General features: G+C 43.3%; 2 protein-coding genes across 4 annotated transcripts; one reads left to right on the top strand and one right to left on the bottom strand.

Moving 5' to 3' along the window:
- The first annotated feature begins 27 nt into the window (after positions 1 to 27).
- On the top strand, positions 28 to 3,820 carry atp6v1d (ATPase H+ transporting V1 subunit D). Its single transcript, XM_053445046.1, has 9 exons — positions 28 to 261; positions 1,288 to 1,405; positions 1,532 to 1,611; positions 2,008 to 2,075; positions 2,182 to 2,226; positions 2,340 to 2,443; positions 2,723 to 2,789; positions 2,887 to 2,965; positions 3,102 to 3,820. The coding sequence occupies exons 1-9, from the start codon at positions 221 to 223 to the stop codon at positions 3,244 to 3,246; spliced, it is 747 nt and encodes a 248-aa protein (XP_053301021.1). The 5' UTR covers positions 28 to 220; the 3' UTR covers positions 3,247 to 3,820.
- Positions 3,821 to 4,054: 234 nt separating this feature from the next.
- Positions 4,055 to 19,406, bottom strand: pals1b (protein associated with LIN7 1, MAGUK p55 family member b). 3 transcript variants are annotated; one of them, XM_053445042.1, is made up of 14 exons: positions 19,243 to 19,406; positions 15,640 to 16,116; positions 14,634 to 14,842; positions 12,617 to 12,694; positions 9,742 to 9,861; positions 8,881 to 9,042; positions 8,566 to 8,643; positions 8,291 to 8,474; positions 7,138 to 7,206; positions 6,945 to 7,016; positions 6,147 to 6,308; positions 5,656 to 5,858; positions 5,401 to 5,511; positions 4,055 to 5,016 (listed from the first exon to the last, which is right to left on the bottom strand). In XM_053445042.1, exons 2-14 carry the CDS (start codon positions 15,965 to 15,967, stop codon positions 4,840 to 4,842), a joined length of 1,953 nt encoding a protein of 650 aa, XP_053301017.1. In that variant the 5' UTR covers positions 15,968 to 16,116; positions 19,243 to 19,406; the 3' UTR covers positions 4,055 to 4,839. The 3 variants fall into 3 exon arrangements, with proteins under 3 accessions (XP_053301017.1, XP_053301019.1, XP_053301018.1); XM_053445044.1 differs by having other exon boundaries at positions 9,742 to 9,849; XM_053445043.1 differs by lacking the exon at positions 19,243 to 19,406 and adding an exon at positions 17,391 to 17,499.
- Between the last annotated feature and the right edge of the window lie 315 nt (positions 19,407 to 19,721).

Below are 19,721 nucleotides of genomic sequence, written 5' to 3'. Positions count from 1 at the left end.
GCGCAAGAGGGGAGGGTTTCGGGGACGGGGGTCACATGACCGGGAGAAGCAGCTGATCGTCACCGCGGACAAGATCACGACCGACGGCTTCTCTGTGTGTTGCGCTAATCCTGCACGAATAAACAGCCATTTCTGCTGCGCTACGGACACAGAACGACACCCGGAGACAGACGCGGACGTTTGTGGTTTTATTTGAGATCATCCCTAGAGAGACGACAAGATGTCCGGAAAGGACAGGATCGACGTTTTCCCCTCCAGGATGTAAGTTGTTTGCAAGGCGAGATGCTAACCCACTGTTAGCCGGCTAGCATAGCTTCTGTTTTTGGGGCTTTCCAGCGTCTCACGTGATGATTTCCTTGATTATTATGATGTGAGTCAGCGCTGCACTGTGATCCGAGCCTCATGTTAGTGGACGTGAGAGCCGGGGAAAAGAGGAAGAGTCCTTTACGTCTGTCATGTGATGAACCTCAACATCATCCAAGTGTGAGCTGTCTGTCTGAGCTCAGGAACCCACTCATCTGCAGGCAGGACGAACTGGAGCATCTACAGATCAGCTGTTTCCTTCAGGAATTCATCATTTTGTGTGTCTGTGTGTGTGTGTCTGTGTGTGTGTGTGTGTGTGTGTGTGTGTGTGTGTGTGTGTGTGTGTGTGTGTGTGTGTGTGTGTAAATCAGAATTTGTGTTTCCTTATAAAGCACCAGGCCTTGGTTGCACACGTCAGTGGGCTGTAATGTGAGTGTAGATGAGAAAAACATGATTCAATCTCTATAGTTGAGTATTAGAGGAACATACATATACAACTAGAGTATTGTGACGTGTACTTTACATTTCTTGTTACAATAACTTTCCAACACATTAGGGGTTTCTGGACCTTTTCAGCCTCTGACCCCTGAGACTTTAAGAGTCCACAAACCATGTGGGTGTCACTCAAACACTTCACCGCTTTCCAAATGATAAGTTATGAGTTATGCTCCAAATGACACCAGCTCAAAACTAATGTGAAACCGAGACTAGAAGAATAGAAAAGACATGAAGCCCTGATGTCCGCATCATCATCGACACGAGGATGGATTCAAATACAGCTGCGTTTCATATCCATCTCCTCAAGAGGTAGAAGGAGGTGCCATGTTTTTTATCAGAGTAGAATGGCGAGGATGTACCTGAGTCAAACAGGTTGGAAACCACTGATTCACAAACTAACTGAAAGGTTGTTCCAGCTGTTACATCCTGGTCGCCCAGCTGTGTTCCTCCTATTACCCAGTTAAAGCATTAAATGTCTCCCCACAGGGTTCAGACCATCATGAAAGCTCGGCTGAAAGGGGCGCAGACCGGCCGCAACCTGCTCAAGAAGAAAGCCGACGCCCTCTCCATGCGCTTCCGTCAGATCCTTCGCAAGATTATTGAGGTCAGTCGAAAACGAGTTGTTTCTCCGTCCGGTTTAGTTTCTGAGGTCGTTGTATCGGACTGTGTTAGTTTTAAGAAAGAAGGACTCTTGATGAAGTGTATCTTCTCTCATCTCTGCTTCTTCTAGACCAAGACCAAGATGGGGGAGGTGATGAGAGAGGCGGCCTTTTCTCTGGCCGAAGCCAAATTTGCAGCTGGAGACTTCAGGTAAGAATCAACAGGGTTTCGTCAGGTTTTCCAACAAGTTCAATTTAAGACTTTTCAAGACCAGTATGAATTGATTTCAAGTGGTATGTCAAGTAATACACATATGAAGGAATCTCAGAGAATTATATACACAATATATATATATAGAGAGATGGTAACACGTTATCTCGAAGTTTACAGGCGGAGACAGTCGCTATCTGTAGTCTCTCACAGCCACTGTATTGAGATCCATTCTGACCAGGGTGTTTGGAGTATATTAGTTATAAGTTCCACATCAATACTTTTTGTAGTTTTTCAGCATTAAACATATTCAAGACATATTTTTAAGGTGTGAAATTTCCATTATTGAATTGTGTAAGACCCTGGTGGTGTGATGGTAATATTTTCTGTCCACAGCACAACTGTAATCCAGAATGTCAACAAAGCCCAAGTGAAGGTCCGAGCCAAGAGAGACAACGTGGCAGGTAAACTTAAAAAACTAATAATTACCAAAACTGTCAACTACTTCTTCTGAGAATCCTCGTTATACGACCGGACCCGTTCTGATTACACACTCTCTCTGTCTGCCAGGTGTCACCCTGCCGGTGTTTGAGCACTACCAGGAAGGCGGTGACAGTAAGTGGGATCTCAGTTGTCGCTCTGTGGCCGTGTGAATGAGACTTCACATCTTTACATAGAATGAGTCTTTGTGAGCCGCTGATTGAACCGGAGCTTCTCACCCTGTTCAGGTTATGAACTGACCGGTCTGGCCAGAGGAGGAGAGCAGGTCTCCAGGTTGAAGAGGAACTACGCCAGAGCTGTGGAGCTGCTGGTGGAGCTGGCCTCCTTACAGGTAGAGGGCGCTGTTAGAGAAGGTCGTGTTTAGTTTAGCTCAGATTTGATACTTGACTAAATGAAATGAAAAGGGATGAAAAGTAAAACATTTTGAATTGTAAGAATTTCTGTGATTAAGTTTAGCATTTAAGTGTTTATATTACTTTATACTATTTCAAGTCTTTTTTAATATTTGCTGTAACAAATTAAGCATTTAAATGAAACCTTTTTGACATGTCTGTGTATTTTTTACAAGATGTATAAATTCTGACACACACTGTCCACTCTCTGTTTGCAGACATCCTTCGTCACTCTGGACGAAGCCATAAAAATCACCAACCGCAGAGTGAATGCTATCGAGCATGGTAAGTTCACGCCCTGTAACATTATTGCCTCACTTTCTTGAAACTACATTAAAAATTGTGTTACTGCAGCTTCAATCACGTTTATTCCATCTTTCAGTGATTATCCCGAGGATTGAGCGCACCCTCACCTATATCATCACAGAGCTGGACGAGAGAGAGCGAGAGGAGTTCTACAGGTGGAAGCTTTATTACTTTTTCATTTGAAAATTTTCCCAATTATTGGATTCTCTGATAACTATTCTGCGTCACAACCCCTGAGAAGTAAAGTCCACGTGCTTCCCACCTAATTTAAATGTTCTCCTCCTGCTCCAGGCTGAAAAAGATCCAAGAGAAGAAGAAGCAGCTCAGGGAAAGGACCGAACTGGAGATCGCGGCGCGCCTGGCTAAGCTGGGTCCCATCGCGGAGCCCAGCAACATGCTGATGGAGGAGATGGATGAGGACATGCTATTCGAGTGACGCGGTCCCCCCCCGGGCTGATGAGTCGCCGGCATCGCTCCAATCATCCTATTTATTCTGTGCCTCTCCGGCCACGTCTATGTCTTATCATGCAAATCGATGAAAGTGGTTTTATTTGTCGTTGTTGTTGATGATTTGTTCTGTCGTTTCGGTGCTGGAAGGTGTGTGTGTGTGTGTTTCCAGATGTGTCACTGTACAGAACCGGTGTTGTCGCACTTGAGGGATCGATAAAGAAATAATTTAAATGATAAATCATGTAAGTGTGTTTACACGTGGTTTGTAAGCAACATCAACAAGCATCCGCGGGTTTGGTCGACTTGTAGATACTTTGCGCTCGCAGCCGTTGCATGCTGTACAAGCTCCGAGGTGGTTGTAGATTTCAAGGCGTGTGTGAGTCTGTGTTGTGGAGCTGCGTCCCACTGGTGACCTCATATCACTGGGTTGTTGTCGTCACCTTACTGGATGAACTGGATGTTTACTCATTGCACCAGGATCCCTATTATATGACCCCCACTATAAAAACGTGTAAACAAGGCCCAAGACTTCATCCAATTAAAGATGTTTACCCATTCAACCAATGCCTGGATGTCCTGTTGATATTTACACCTTCAGTAAAGCTTTTCAGATATACGTTTAAAGAAAAGCTGAGAACCCTAAAATAAAAACTCAACTTGTTCCATCGACTTATTTCCGTGAGCAAGTGCAGGCATTTCGCACCAGAATGCAACATGTAACACATTTCCAGTCAGGCATTTAGTTAGAAGGCTGAAAACCTTCAGTTGATAAATCACAACAGTTTGTACATCAGTTCACATATTGATCTGATTTATTAAAACAAGAGTTGTGCTTATAATTTAAAAAGGACCCTGCAAAGAAGCGATACATTATTTGTTGGAGTTTCACTAAGTGAAATGATGTTTGGTTCATTCAATACTTTACAGTAGTACTTTAATCACTGACAGTAAAGATACCTGCTAGAGAGAAGATTTGAGGTCTGTTATAGTGTAAATGAGACGACAAACTAATACTGATACTGGTGCATAGAAAGCAACAAAACACTGCAGGTCACAGCAGAAGTTTTGTCTTTGTGTGTTTTCTCTGAATAGAAGCCGTCTCACTGCAGCCACTCTGAGCACAGGTGCTTCTCTTCTGTTTGGTACCGTGACGGACCTCGTCACTTGATCCTCGCGACATCGACACACTCCCGGTCGAGTGTTGGAGATGTCCCACGCACAAAATGTAACAATAAAATATTTTGTCTAGAAAATATATATTTACAATTATAAATAACTATTAACAATGAAATAGAAACATTTCTATTTGTTAAATAAACAACTTTGCATAAAACGGTGAAACCAAAAACCTTATTAAAGCAAAAAAAACACAAAGACAAACACACAGCAACAAAAAGAAATGGAAGAATAGTGAGTCCGTCCCTGCAACATGTGGTAAATCGGCTCCTCTACAAACGAGGATTTGTGCAATTTTACCACACAGACTTTCATTGTCCTTCATTTTTCAGTCTCCAGGAACATCGTTTTTTTTTTTACCTCTCTCTACCCTGAGACCCGATGCGTCGAGACCCTGTGACCTCTAGCACAGCCAGGAGGTGGGCACCCACTGGGGCTCAGTGTCCAGCTTGTCAATCAGCCGGCGCAGCTCGTGGAACGCCAGGTCGGGATCCATGTTCACGAGGGTCGCATCGAAGAAGTGACCGAAGTTGTGCTCCATCTCTCGGGCCTTCTCGATGACGTCCTTCAGATCCTCCGGCTGCGCACAGGAAACAGAGAGAGAGAGAAACATGTTTAATGCAGTGGTCATGATGAGTGTGTGAGATGTGGTCCAAATCCCCCCCAAAATACAGATCTAGTCAATTGAAATGCGTTTTCATGAGGGGGGGGCCTGATACCATTCTATTATTATGATGTGACACTCGATTTCTAATTACTAGTGTCCTGCCTAACTATTAATAACAGAACTGAGATATAACTTCTTTCCTCAGTGTCGAGGAGAACAACACCAATGTTTCTTTTTTTCCCTGTGACAAGTCTTAACATAACAAGGACACAAACTACCACATTTATAAAATAACACATACATATTTCATTGACAACATGAACTTGACGGTGAAATACTGCACCGCACAGTTGGTACCTTTGGTGTCTTCCCCTCTGTGGCCAGCAGGGTGCGTAGTCGTTCCTGAGAAGGAGGAGCGATGAAGATGACATAGGGCTTGAGGTTGGACGTCCTCAACACTTGCAGTGACTGACAGGAGAATAACAAAGGACACAAGTTACTAGTCAATCAAGTTTATATGACAAATGTATCAGTCATCGGCAGTAAAGAGTTTTAATTGCATTGTAACAGTAGTTGATATTGTGGAGAGAGACAGTATAAACAGGTCTTTACCCTCGTGTGCATGCAGAGCAGACAGATGCGTCCAGAGTTGACGATGTGTCGGATCGATTCGGTGCCGGTCCCGTAAAGGTTCTTCTCATATTCCCCCGACTCGATGAACTTTCCTGACGCCAAATCGGTTTCAAAGGCAGATCGACTCACAAAATGGTACTCGCGGCCGTTTCGTTCATGTATCCTCGGGTTTCTGGTTGTGTCTGTTAGGCACCAAAAGATGGGAACATTTGGATTTGAACTAAATTCTACGAATCACCCTCATGGTTTTGCACTAAATGTCACTTTAATCATTGAAGATAATTCTTATTCACTAGTTCTCAAGTTGGTTCTACTAACATTGTCTCAAAATTGACAATTCGAACATTTTGTGCAGTAAAAGTTGATTTATTTGAGTTTCTTACTGACTCACACACATTCATTTTAAACCTGGTTGTGCATTTATTGCAGCCACGCCCTGAGGCCTTGACAGTGACGATGTGTGAACTCACGTGGAATCGCGACAGCAAACTTTTCCGGCTCGATGGAGAGAAGCCTCCGACGCAGCTCGTCGTGGCCGCTGTTAGTCGGACCAATCAGAGCAATGGGGCGTTTACGATTGGCAGGCTGGTGATAAAGGGACATCTCCTCATAGGTCAGGACTTCATCGTAGTCTGAGGAGACAGTTGGGAGGGATTAATGAAACGTCCCTGAACAAATCCCTTACAGTTCTTCTGGAACTCACTCTGACCTTTAACCTGCCTGTGGAGGCGGGAAAGAGGTGAGAGGATTTAGAGATCTATAAATGATCCCACTATTACTTTTTTGTTACTTCGAACATTTATCAGTTTATCTCAATTATTTTTTTTAGCAGTTTTCAGATTCATACTTGTAGCTACACACAAATAAAACACAACTATCAGCCAGTGAGGGTGTGTCTGTGTTTAAATGAGTTTCTGTACGTGAACCAATAGAAGCACAGGTCCCTCCAAACCATTTAGGCACCTGCTGAGCACCTGTTGGTGCAGCCTCACTGAGCCGGAGACTAATCTGATCTGTGACACGTCCAGTCTGGACAAGCTGCTGTGCGAGCGACAAGACGTGTCAGCTCCTGCTAACGAGTGAGGCTAAGACTGACAGGGTGGACACTTGGCAGCTGCCCAGTGTGGAAGCCGCCTGTCGGGAAGTTGTAAATAAGATGAGACAGTGGGAGACGTTTCTTTGGACTCGGTGTGTAGCTTCTCTGTGGTATTGTGAGACGGAGACACTTCTCACTTTGTAAAGCAGCTGAGATAAAATTAAAGTCTTACCTGTACTTCTGCTCGAGCTCAATGTGTTCTTCTTCCTGTGCTTCTTGCTCTTCTTTGCATACCAATGTTTCCCTGGAATAATCACAAGTGAAAAGATTTAGCTGTCGGAGCTGGATTATCATTTCACATTTTCTTCCTAGACGCTGAAAATGCAAGTCTTATAAATTCTTTTTTTTAACCACTATCCATTCACCTTGGTGCTCTTGACTCCTGTCTGTTATAGTTTTCTTCAAGGTCTCTCTCTGCTGCTGGAAGCTTTTCCCTGAGAAAGCAGACGGAAACAAATCAGCAAATACAAACACAAATCCAGTTTCTTTTCCATTTAAAAAAACCCATGATGTTTATTAAAAAACACATTAGAACATTCTGTTTTTTGTATAAAAACATCTCAGATGTTAGTTGATGAATAACAGTGGCTACATTAAAAGTCCTGAGCTTTTATTGAGCTAGAAAGATCTTTCATGCTCTTTTTACACTTTCCAGACATGCAGAGGAGCAGGTAAAAAGTTGCCCAGCTTTCCATTTCCAGTGCTTAACCCAATTTTCTTCCAGCCACAACAGTCCTGGGCCAGAGAGTAATCGCAAATAGTTCTTAGGCGTTTGTTTTAATCTGCTTGATGTGCCAGGTGGGCGGTGTTTCCTGCCAGGTTAGTTTCAAGTGCTTTTCTGTGACTGATCATTCCCACTTCGAACTACAAATGGAACTAACAATCAACCAATCAAAGTTCTCCTGTGTTGTTAATTCATTATGCATTCGTTTTTAATCTGGTATCAAATACTAATGTTTATTTTTTGTGTGCATTGAGATTTTTAGACGACATATTCCATTTAGGTACAACCAGGAGGAAACATATCCTATAGCTTTTTCTGGCAGTTCAGTCTTTTACTCCCTCTGATGTCTCTGCAACTCCAACTTGTTGACCCCTTTTTTCACATAAACAGCACAGGTCCTAAAAATACCCAAAAGGTCAAATGTAAAAAGTATGTGTAAGAATAATGTAGGTTTTAAAATATATAGTACCATATACTTATAGTTTGACTACAGTTTGAACAGCCAGTTGTAGTTTACTTCTCTGTATGTTATAGTGAATGTTTTGACTTTTTAAGTCAATCACTTGAAGTGCTTTACAAAGTCTGTCTCCTTCATCCTTACACACAAATTCAATGATGTTAGTCGTGTTTAAAAATAAATAATACTCCAAAACACAGATAATAATAATGAATGAATACTTGTGTATGACTTTTCTAGACTTCTTGCAGTGGTAGCTGAATGTCCTTGCAGTTGCTATCGACCCTTGTGGAGCAGCACATTAAATATTGATATTCAGCCCCAGTATGATCCCCACCTGGAATGAGTCCAGCCAGGGGCTGGTTCTCCTCATCTCCATCCCTGTAGGCCTGCCACCAGTTGGGGTCGTCCTGGCTGATGACATGGAGGATGTCTCCCTTCTGGAAGGACAGGCCCAGCTCCCGGCACGGCACGAAGGGATCATCAGAGGGGTCGTAATCGAAGTAAGCTCGAACGTGCATCTGAGGACGAGGATTTTACAACTTCAAGGTTGGCCCGTTACATGCATGCAGACAGGCACACTCGTGCACACCCACATCATTAGAGACTTACCACAGTCTGTCTGTGTGGGGCAGGTTTAATCTGAGAGCTCGGGATGAGGAGGAAGGTCAGCGTGCCTTGCATTTGTTGCTGATGGAAAAGATGAGACGTGATGAATTAAACATGACGGGGAACGCATTTCCATAAAATAAGTCTTTTTTTGGACAATATTTACCCAGGAGCTTATAGTTTTAGATTTTTTTATGCTAAGCTGGTGGATGTTTAACATAATTTGAAAGAGAATCTGTTCAGAAACAGCTTAAATATAACCAATAAACGAATATATTTTTTCAGGTGCAAATACAGTCAGCAGTGATGACCCCTCACCAGTAAGTCGTGGACTTCGTTGACATGTTTCCCGCGCATTGGAACCCCGTTGATCTCCAGGATCTCGTCTCCCTCGCTGAGGAGGCCGCTCCGCTCTGCTGCTCCGCCTTTCACCACCCGACTCACCACCACGCTGTCCATGTCGTTACGTACCGTGGCGCCCTGATGGCAACACACACACACACACACACACACACACATGGATTGTTCACACACAGCTGAGGACTGAGATGATCTTTCAACACACTGGATTATTAACATGTTAATGAAAGGAAACACCTGAAACTGATATATACATATGATACATATTATCCTGTAAAATGACACTGGACATAGAGGTGAAGTCTGAAAGCAGAAGGAGAAGCTTGAATATACGGAAATAAAACTGTGAAGACGACTTCGTCATTGAAAACATTTCGAACTCTGGAACTCACACTGACAGGCAGTTAGTTTGTTGCCCTGTTGGTTTGTGGGTAAACTGACACCGACACACCCAGTCGATAAATGTGAGAGCTGGAGCCTGGTCGAGTACACAAAAACTCCCATGACACAATATTGACAGATGCTGAATTCCCATAATGTATTCCCAGTGATCCATCTACCCTTGTTTTTTTAATGCTCTATTTGAACAGCTCGATGTGAAGGCTGGGTACCAATTTTAAATGTTTACAGTACTTTAATTATATCCCCGTTTGTTTCTCATGCTTTACTTTGCCTTCTGTGATGCTGATTTACAACATTCACAAGTCGATTATAAAGTGTGAAGCGGGTTCAACGCTAGAGAGTCTGTGAGAAAATGTTAAGAGACGACAAGACATGGTCGAGAGAAGTGTCTGAAAAAGACTAATGCTGGTGTCTTACCAGTGGAGTGTCGAGGGCCTTCTCTAACCGCACGAGTTTAACCGTCTCTCCGAGGTACTGGGTCTCATTTTCCTCTGCCATGTCCTTCACCGCCACGTTGTCGTGAGCCTGCATCAGTGCCTGCCACGTAGAACAAACACAGAGACCCACGTAGAGACGAACAGTCCGCACAAACACGTAAGAGACAGAAACACAGACAGACAAAGAAAGAAGATAATTGGACAGGCAGTGTGAGGTAAAGTGGTTGCTACGGTCGTAAATCATCATAAATGTGGTTGTTTCAGTCCTTGTTTTTTTGTTTGATACAAAACCCTTTTCCTAAGACATGCACCTGCTACCAGATCGCACGTCTCTTTTAACAAGTGCAGTCAGCAAACCCACCTCTAAGCCAGGAATAATACAGAGATTGGGCCTTCACTTAATTTAATATGACAAGCGCTCCGTAACGCATAATTAATAACCGTCAGTCCAAATTAGTTTCTTTGTGCTGCGGCAGAGCGGACCTGAGAGATTGGAGGCCGGGCTAAGCTTTGGCGTTCACACAATCCGTCTTAATCTCTGCTCGCAGTTAGGAGTCAGGATCCACTGCCATCAATCATCAAACACTTTGTGGCTCTCCGGCTCGTGAGGACATCGTGTCCTGGAAACTGGTGAGAGGGGGCTGACTTGAGGCGGATCTCTTCCCTTCGCGCTCATACATGTCTCCATTAGCTTTGGGCACGAGGTTGTTTACCTGTGACTCATGGGATCCTCAACTCTCAGCAGAGAAAACCAACACACAATCTGTTCCCCTCTCTGTGCCACGAGGCAGGCTCACCATCATGTCTCACCGGCCCTGCTGGCTACACGGTTCCAGCTCAGTGGAGGGGTTAAGGGGCCGGTGGGAGACTTTGCAGTTCACATCGCCACATGGGTCAAACATTAGACCCCCAGCGCTTGACCGTAAAATCACGACAGTCACACACCTGAGGTCTTTTCTCACTTTACTGCCTCACTAATGGACGACGACATTCTCATAATGCGATGGTGATTTTTTCAAGTTGATGCAACTTCAAGGCGATTCTACCTGTATAAATGTTTGATTCTTCTAAATTTGACTAATTAAAACGCTCAACTAAATAGATGCACCACAATCAAATGCTTAGTCTTTTCATCATGTGACTCCTCACGATGAAAGGTGAAGCTTGTGGCTCAGCACACCTAAGAGGAACATCCTAATCATCCAGTGGTCAACTGTGCCAGCAGCACCCTGGGTGAGATCATTACTTAACAGGTTACCACCAGCGGAGAGGTGGTTGAAGTACTTAAACATCTACACAAGCAAAAGTTTAAATACATAGACAAAAATGTACCACATTAACGATTCTACTAAAAGCAATTATAAGTGAGTACTTGCTTTTACATTGTATCAAAAGTACTTGCAGAGTGTAGCCATTTCTCAAAAGCAACATTCTAGAACATTATTATGCTGAGTCTCGGTGGTGGCCTCTTCTGATTTAATTTAAAGCAATTTCTAAAGAGGTTGTTACTGATTACTTAAAAAAATATATCGGAAATACAGATATTTGCTGTGGTGTACAAGTAAAGCAGATGTAGTAGTAGAAGTACTCAATTAAAGTACAGTAACAAAGTAAATGTACCTTGTTACATCATACCACTAGTTCCCATCAAACCTCCATCTCCCCCAACCCAGTGTGATGATAAGTTTAGCTAATTAAATGTATTAGGACAGATATTAATCCTCTTTGCATACGATTGATACATATATTTTTTATCTTTCATAGTCTAAATTCCCTTTTCTAAAATATCTGCTCACTTTTATCTCGATACTCTGTCATAACAAGTACGGAAAGGCCAGAACAGTCCACTATTCAATTACTTTTTTCCTGCTGAGATTAATGTAATAATATCATCTTGTAATTGCTTTAAATGACATATTAGATTATTTTTGGATCACAGATTAAACTTGTTCATCTTGTAAGATGTCTGACATCTTCCATCAGCTGTGAGGAGGATTCACCTTCGCCGGGAGGACGATGTTTTCATCCTCGAGAACAAACCTCATTAAATTCGTCAGAACAAGGTCTTCATCAATCTAATACAGGGGAACTGTAAACTGCCCCAGTGCTGCAGACTCAAACCAATAAGATTATAAACTTTTTGAGCTCTGCCTTCTAAAAGAAATAATTTAAAAGGAAACTGACAGGCACTCGGCTGCGAAGAATGAACCAATCACACCTTTTCATTACCAGGAGAGCTGACCCACATTACAGCCTCATTTACATAATGGCCTTTCTTGAGACCAACTAGATTAATCTTTGGAGCAGAACAAGAGCTGACCTTGAGCGTTTAGACTTTTGCACACCCTAACATAATTTCTGATGATAAGGGATGAAATGAATGTGTTAAATAGGATTTACACATCTGCCCTGCCTGAGTGTCCTTGAGCAAAACAATAAATTAAAGGGGGCACTAGCATGACATGACCTTATGAAAGCCTCTATGAAGGGGCGGCTTCCTATTATCTCTTTCCTCTTGTACAGGGTTCTGTAGCAATCTGTCATTTGATCGGCATTTTAATCAAGTACAGGGACGCAAAGTGAACTGTCCTTCACTCTCCTTTGAGCTGGAATCATTTTCCTCTAATAGAAGACGTGCTGGTCTTTACCTCATCCTGACCTCATCTCGACCAGTGGAAGGTGCGAGAGAAACAATCAGCTCTTTGATATCCGTATTCCAGTATTCTAATTATGATCATTTAAATAAATGAAGTGGGCCTTTAATGAGCTGCGGCCTCACTGGTGTTTTATCAATCACATTGTGGGGTCAAGGGGGGGAGATATGAGAGGTCACAGCCAGCATAAGGATCTCTGACCTGGAGATGAGGATTAGTGAGCAGAGCCTTGAGCTCCAGACCCTCCTTCTGGTCGCTGGACTGGAGAATCTTCTGCACCTGGACAGAGACAATGACACCAAGCAGTGCGATGGTTAGTTAAACTGTGTGATTATCACTCACAGCTATAACCCAATAACAAGCCAATTTAAAACCTGAAACTGTCTTATATAGCTCCATCAAAAGCTTGGACAGACCTACAAATGTGTAGACCGCACAGTCACACATTGTTATTGGCTTCCTATAGCAACTAGGAGGCGTTTTACATTCCAGCCAGGAAAGGGCGGATACATACACTGAAAAACAAAACACTCAAACTAAATTTACAACATGATTCATTCTCACTATGTCTGTTTTACACACGAAAGTTGCATTTAAACATTTAACAAGCACGAACTTGGAAAGTAGCTGAACTAAAACAAACTAGAATTTTCCAGGCTTCCACTCTGCTCCATTTTTTATTCAATCTGTCTTTCGTCCTCTCTGTTTTGTTTCTATTTTAATCACGTGTTGACGTTTGGTGGGGGATGCTATTGTTTGTGGCTTGGACTCTCTACTGAATCATGACAGTTGGGGTTGTGGAGTTCTGTTACTCTTCCATCATTCAACCTGCTCCTCTTCATTTCCTGTTCAGAGGTTGGTTCATCCACTACACTAATCAAGCTCTCACTAACAAGGTGACGCACTTCCCCCCTCCCCCCAGTTAACAGCGCAGTCCTCGGCCCACTCTGCTATAAGCTGCTGGAGTTTCTTTTTCTGGACGCCCAGATCCTGGCCTGCTTCCTGCGGTGCACAGCAACACTCAGCCAGCACCGAGGGCTGCTGGGAGATTAGTTTGCCCAGAGGCCAATCTGAGTGTCGCACACCACAGCCACTTGGTTTAAACACACTGCAAATCAAATTATTAGATGTTGTTAAGCGCTTCGGGAGCTGTACACACACTGATTTACTGTATGCAGGAAGACAAAGGGTTTTTATTATTTTCTGATGCTCATGTCTGAAACCACTGCTGTCAACACTGCAACAGAAAGTGCTGCTACATGCCATTTGAATGGACCGTACACATCTCATAGCTGCTTCATCAAAACAAAAGTTGGAATTTTACACATCTAGCCTTAGCGTTCAAATCCCACAGCACCAGTCCGTCTGCTGAAAAGCCTGTATTACATTCTTTCATGTTGCACATAGCAAAGGTCGACACTAATCCTAATGAAGCGCCTATTGTGAGAGTAGTTTTTCATAGAAGTCGAGTGTGCTGCGTTCTTGGCGCAGCTCTGCATGGATAAAAGGAAATTACTGTCACTTTGCTTTGAGACCAACTGGGTTGTGTTTTGTCAACGAGGAAGTCAGGTGTGGGAAATTCCCAACTTCTCTGACCTGATTCCTGAAATCATTTCTTGCTCTCTGTCACTCTCTTGGAGGCAGAAGCCACCGTTGGATGGGGAATTTATCCATTTGCAAAATAGTGCAACACCAAAAAACATATTTACATTTTGTTTCATGCCTTCCTCCTTTTCTTTTCTTGTCCTTTTAAAATGTAGAGCCTCTCATTGTCATCTCCTCCTCTTTCACCCCAATTCTCCAATTCAAATTAGTCTTCCCTCTGCCACTTTTCACTTTTTCCAGCTCACTCATGCATGGCCTAGATCCTACAAAATTAAAATTTCTACTTTGCCTCATCTTGTTACCACAAGACAATTCAAATTTTATAATTATTCAGAATGCCATGGTTGCCTTTTGGGCTTCTTTGATGAATTAGTCATCACCACCAGCAAAGAGTTTTCATGCTTCATTGAGATTATTTTGTTTTACTCACACAGAGGGGCTCGGCTCTAAATATAAACTTAACATAAACTATAAATTGGCGATTCAATCTGATATGAAGGAGTTTAATATTTCTTGGTTCTTTTCCACGAGAGAGGAATCTACGTTACAAACCTTGCTATGTCTACTTTTCCTACTACAACAAAGTTATTGTTTTGTTTATTTGGGTGTGTACCTCCACGCAGAGATCCTGTGCTTGTGCTGTGAGGGGCGAGGTTGGGGTGGCTCTGCTCATCTGCTGGGAGACGGCGTTGAAGATGGAGTAGGCATTCTTGAAGTCATCCTTGGCGAGGAGCTGCATTATCAGCTCCACATCCTGTTGGCTCTGTGTGTCAGTCAGGCACTGCTGCATCCACTTCAGAGCCTGCAGCAGCTCCTCCAGTTCTGAGAGACAGAGGCACACACAGTGAGGGGAGCAGCTGAGGGGCAGCGCCGGGACACACAGGCACAAAACAACAGAAGCCAGGAAGTTTTTCTGCAAGGTTTAATTTCCTGACAACACAGCCTCTGAAAGTGATGAAGCTCAGCCGCCAAATCAGTTGTGTTGTGTGCCGGCCTCCACCAGCACACTCGACCTGCATTTGACCCCTTTAATACCAGACTGTTGTTTTACACTGATCTCATGTTTAACAAGACCTCAGTCTGAAAGCTAGTTGCATAAGGGTGCAAGTTTTTTTTTTTTTAAAGCTTAATTTCTTAATGTATATGGGCATCCGTATTAAGATGAATGAAAATACTTTTAGATGTGCAAACATTTAAAATCTCGGGCGATTTGACTTTGGCTCTTGAGTTGCTTAAGATTTTCTTCCCTTGCTTTCAAATGTAAGGTACCAATCCACAGCTCATGTGAATACAGCATATCTCCTCTATACTCACTATGCATGTGTCTTTTGATTTCTATTTATCTATTAATGACCTCCGTTCCCACACTTCAGACCTCTGTGGATGGTTGACGGCCCCTGGTAAACATCACCTTCCTCCACTGCAGCCCTCTGCTCTTCCCCCTCAGTGCTCATTGTTTTAACTCCTTTTCTTTTCACAGAATTTTTGTTGGACCTCACAATTCCCCATTCTTCTCCGATATCTGCATTCCTCCTCTCCTTTGTGGCCTCCCCTCCTCCTAACACCCCTTTGACCCCATAAGGACTTTACAACCCCCGACCCACCACAGCTCCACTCACCATCAACAGGATCGTGGTAGTATGTGTCTTTGGTGGCGTTCTCCTTTCCATCGAACATGGGGTTGTCAATCCCCAACTTGGGGTTCTCTGAAAGTTTCTTGAGCCTCAGCGAAGCGTTGGGGTCGATGTCGTGCTTCCCCCTGCCGTCTTCCTCTCTCCTCTTCCTCAGCTCCTCCTGGTAGTGCTGGATCCGCTCCATGTGGGCACTGCTGTGTGGAGTTTTGATGAGGCTACTCTCCTCTCCTGGACAGTCCACAGCCCGCTCCCTTTGGGTCTTGGCCTGACCAGAGGCCTCTTGCGCAAAACCGTTCATATGGGTGGTGATCATCCCTGCTGCACTAGTGTCCAGCTCAAGCCCCCCCCAGTGTTTACCTAGATCCTCTCGAACGTTACGGGGCTTTGGTGCTGCTCAACTCCGGGGCCATAGCTCACCAGTGGAGGAAGTTGACTGTTATGTTCTTTTTGTGCTCTGTCATCCTGAAAAAACAAACAAAACACTGTTTATTTAAAGTATTTAAATGGTAAACAAAGTAGGTACACCTAGTTTTCTTTAAGCTGACACACAACCCAACACTTAAAGAAATTGCATTATGATTGATAAGGAAAAACCAAATACACTGATTGTATACCGAATAACACTGTATATATATTTGCAGGATTCATTTAGGCATGGGTAATGCAATATACTTTATAAAAGAGCCTAAATAATTGATTTTGTGATGGATTATTAGTCATTTGACAGATGAAGCCCCCTTTTCAGACAATGCAAAGCGTAACATTGCTGCAGCTTCTCAAATGTGTGAATTTGCACATTTACCTTGAGTCGCCATTATATTAAATTGAATATCTTAAGAATTATGGACTGTTTTTTGTTTTGAGCCATTTTACTCTCAAGTGGACCTAAGCAATAGTACAGCTGAGATAAATCAAGAAAATAATCATCAAATTAACCAATAATGAACATAGTTTATAACCAGTTTATATATCATTTTAGTTTGAATGTCATTTCTTTAATATCCTCAATTTGTGTTGGGGTGACACATTTCCATTTTTTCCTTCTTGTAATTGGCAGCAAGTTGATCAGTGACCAACATTTGCTCCTTCCTCTGCTCATCTATGGCGCCACTAATCTAACTCCTAACATGGAAAGCTCTCTGGCCTCAGTCACCTGAAATCCCTTCAGTTCAAACTCATCCACTTGCTCGAGTTCACCTGTCCCCAACTGTCCCGCTCGTATGAGGAGCTCAAGCAGAATATCAATCTGTGGCTTTTGTACGTTAGGCCAAACAAAGGTAATTGCAATGGAACGTGATACATGACCCACCTACTACTACTACCTGATCTGCCAATGTTGTGAATGTTGTGGATTATAATCTATTTTAAGGATGCTACCTGCTTTAATCTGGATTAGCAAATTTGGTAGCCTTGGACTTGGAGTTTGTTAGTCCAGTTTGTGGATATATTTCATAACATTTTGACAAAACATTCACAGGGTGAAAAGTTGAGGTGATTTTTACAGAAGAAAAAAGGAGGATTAAATATCTAACGCCATCAGGAAGGCTTCAACTTCCGCATAATGACATTAGCTTCTGTTTAAATACGATGTCAAGGCTCAGGTAGGGCTCTCATTTGCCAAATTGCTACGGATTAAATACAATGCAGACTTTCCACATGCCAGGATAACTTCCTCGTTAAACTGTCCTCAATACTTCTACTCATCATCCTGTATATGCAGAAGAACCCTGAGGTACCTTGAAGTCAAACACAGCCTTGTCATGGAAAGCCACCTTCTAGACTCGTATCGTATAGTCAGTCATACAGTTCGTGTCACCGATCAACAAATGGCAGCTCCCCCTCCTCCTCAATCTACTTCTCCAGCTAATTACGTCTGGCAGGTCTGTCCCCCCCCGGCTCCTGGTCCAAGCTTCCAAACCCCTCCCCTGCAGAAGCGTTTAGCTCCGTTTAGAGTGGCGGTGTACGGCTGACAAACAGCAGAGACTGCCAGCGGGCCATCTGTTCCTGTGGGCTTAATTAAGCCTGAGATCTCATGCTTCTCTACAGCAGCGCTGAGAGGGATGCTGGGAAGGGACAGAGGGATGTGGGTGGAAGAATGATAATGACTGGAAGTCCACACACCCCTCGCAGACACATAAACACACAGGACAACGTGGTGTCAGAAGGTGTGGAACAGCCGCTGCACCATTTCAGAGACGGGGAAGTCCTCCAGTGTGATGTCAAATTAGAGGGTGGCCATCAAAAACAGTTTTTTAAATAATGCTACTAATAAAAAAGAATCTCAGAAGATGTTTAAAATAAAATCAGGTAAACTACGACATCTTTTACAGGATCAGAAACAAACCAGGACGGACCTTGATGTACTCTGATCTTCTACAACTCTCTGTGCACCACATTTCATGCTGCTCACTATGATTTAACATTAAATCGGAGTTTACGAGTGAAATTAGCACTTGAATACCCTCCTCCTTTGCTAGCATTGCTGCCACTTGACAATGCAATACAATGGTTGCAGCAGAAGTGATGTTTGTGTTCTCATGCTGAGGAAGGTGGTCTCATTTGCCTGAAAGCCCAAGTCACAGCTTGTGAGGGAACCTTGAGTTTCGAGTCACAGATAGTGTTGTCGCCAAAAACATACTTACTTAAGATTACTCAAGATTATACCATGTACTATAATAAGCTGTGACATGGGCATGACCTGCATGCATAGGATAATCATTCTGATATAAAGACTTTCACCAAACCCAACGCTCCACCATCTTCACTTCAGGATGGTTTTCCCACATGGGATTTCCTCACAACTCATAAAATAATCCTGGATGTGTCATAACCGCTCAGATACGACACTTTGAGACTCTCTCCTGAGGTAAATACAACAAAACTTCACTCCAGTGCTTTTTATATTTGCACCAAAAAGCACCAGTATGTGAAATATTATTAGTCAGATATGGCCAAAACTTATTTCGAGATGAAAACTTCAATCAGTATCAGTCGATATTGAAAAACTATCACTATTAATGTCACATTATTACTTCTTCTAAGTTGAAGCTGTAGTTTTGAACTAATTATTTATGGTGAGAGAATCACTAAGACTCCATCGATAATGAGTCAATAACTTTTGCTGTTGATCATATTTATATCGCGATAACTACTGATATTGTAGATTAGTGGCTTTTCATATTTTTCCATACTTTTATCTGAAATAGTCACACTGGAAAACAAACTTAACCAAATGAAGGATCGCAGTGTGTTTAGTGGGTTTTGCTTCCATCAACCACATCTCTGACTTTAATAAACTGCAATGTAAACAACCAGAGGGTGAAAACACAGTAACATAATTAATTAGTCTGGTTCTTTAGTTTAATAACAGGGGACCCGGCTGGTTTAGCCCGAGGAAACTAACTTAACTTCTATTTCAATGAGAGTCAACGGTGGCAAACTCACAACGGAGGGAAACACACGTTGTTAAAGTGTTAAAAAGCGGATTTAGGTGAAACGTAACAGCGGCTGCTAACTTAGCCTCGGTAGCCCGGTGCCGCTAACTGCGCAGTTGAAGCTAACGGTCCCGTTACTCCCTCCGCTACTCACCGCTCCACAGGCACAGGGCTGGGGGGGTGGGGGGACGGCTTCTCCAGGTGGAAGGAGCCGTTTATATTTTCCTTTAATTTGCCCCCGACGTCCTGGAGAAGTTTCCACTGCCTCGGCTATCGATTGTTATCCGGGGAGACGCTCGGGACGAGTGTCGGTGCTCGCGGGACCTCTCTCTCTCTCTCTCTCTCTCTCTCTCTCTCTCTCTCTCTCTCTATCTCCGCGGGGACCTTTTTGATCAGGCGGCCGTCGGACACCTAAACCGCGCCTGGCTGTTTTCAGCCGTCTCCCTGGCAACACCCGCGGCTCTGCGGCGCCCCCTCTCTGCCAGACACGGAACTACCAAGTGTCCCCAGCAATTTCAGAGATACCCCGTTACACAGGCAGGTCGAAGTATGACTGAGGTGGAAGTATTCATGTGGACAAATGGAGTTTAAAGTACTAAAAGTAAAGGAGCACATTGTGCAGAATGGCCTACT

The sequence above is a fragment of the Pleuronectes platessa genome, chromosome 17 (genome assembly GCF_947347685.1).
Source record: "Pleuronectes platessa chromosome 17, fPlePla1.1, whole genome shotgun sequence".
NCBI classification, from domain to species: Eukaryota; Metazoa; Chordata; class Actinopteri; order Pleuronectiformes; family Pleuronectidae; genus Pleuronectes; species Pleuronectes platessa.
The sequence above is the reverse complement of the archived record's forward strand: the minus strand, read 5'-3'. Positions and strand labels throughout refer to the sequence as shown.

Bases quoted from the DNA above. Each gene is read 5' to 3' on its own strand.
- pals1b (XM_053445042.1), bottom strand. From the start codon at position 15,967: ATGATCACCACCCATATGAACGGTTTTGCGCAAGAGGCCTCTGGTCAG. The intron at 9,862-12,616 runs GTCAGAGATCCT...TCTACGTGGCAG, and splicing joins TCACTAATCCTCATCTCCAG to GCACTGATGCAGGCTCACGA. The intron at 8,644-8,880 runs GTGAGGGGTCAT...CTTTTCCATCAG, and splicing joins ACGAAGTCCACGACTTACTG to CAACAAATGCAAGGCACGCT.
- atp6v1d (XM_053445046.1), top strand. From the start codon at position 221: ATGTCCGGAAAGGACAGGATCGACGTTTTCCCCTCCAGGAT. The intron at 1,406-1,531 runs GTCAGTCGAAAA...TGCTTCTTCTAG, and splicing joins TCCTTCGCAAGATTATTGAG to ACCAAGACCAAGATGGGGGA. The intron at 2,966-3,101 runs GTGGAAGCTTTA...CTCCTGCTCCAG, and splicing joins GAGCGAGAGGAGTTCTACAG to GCTGAAAAAGATCCAAGAGA.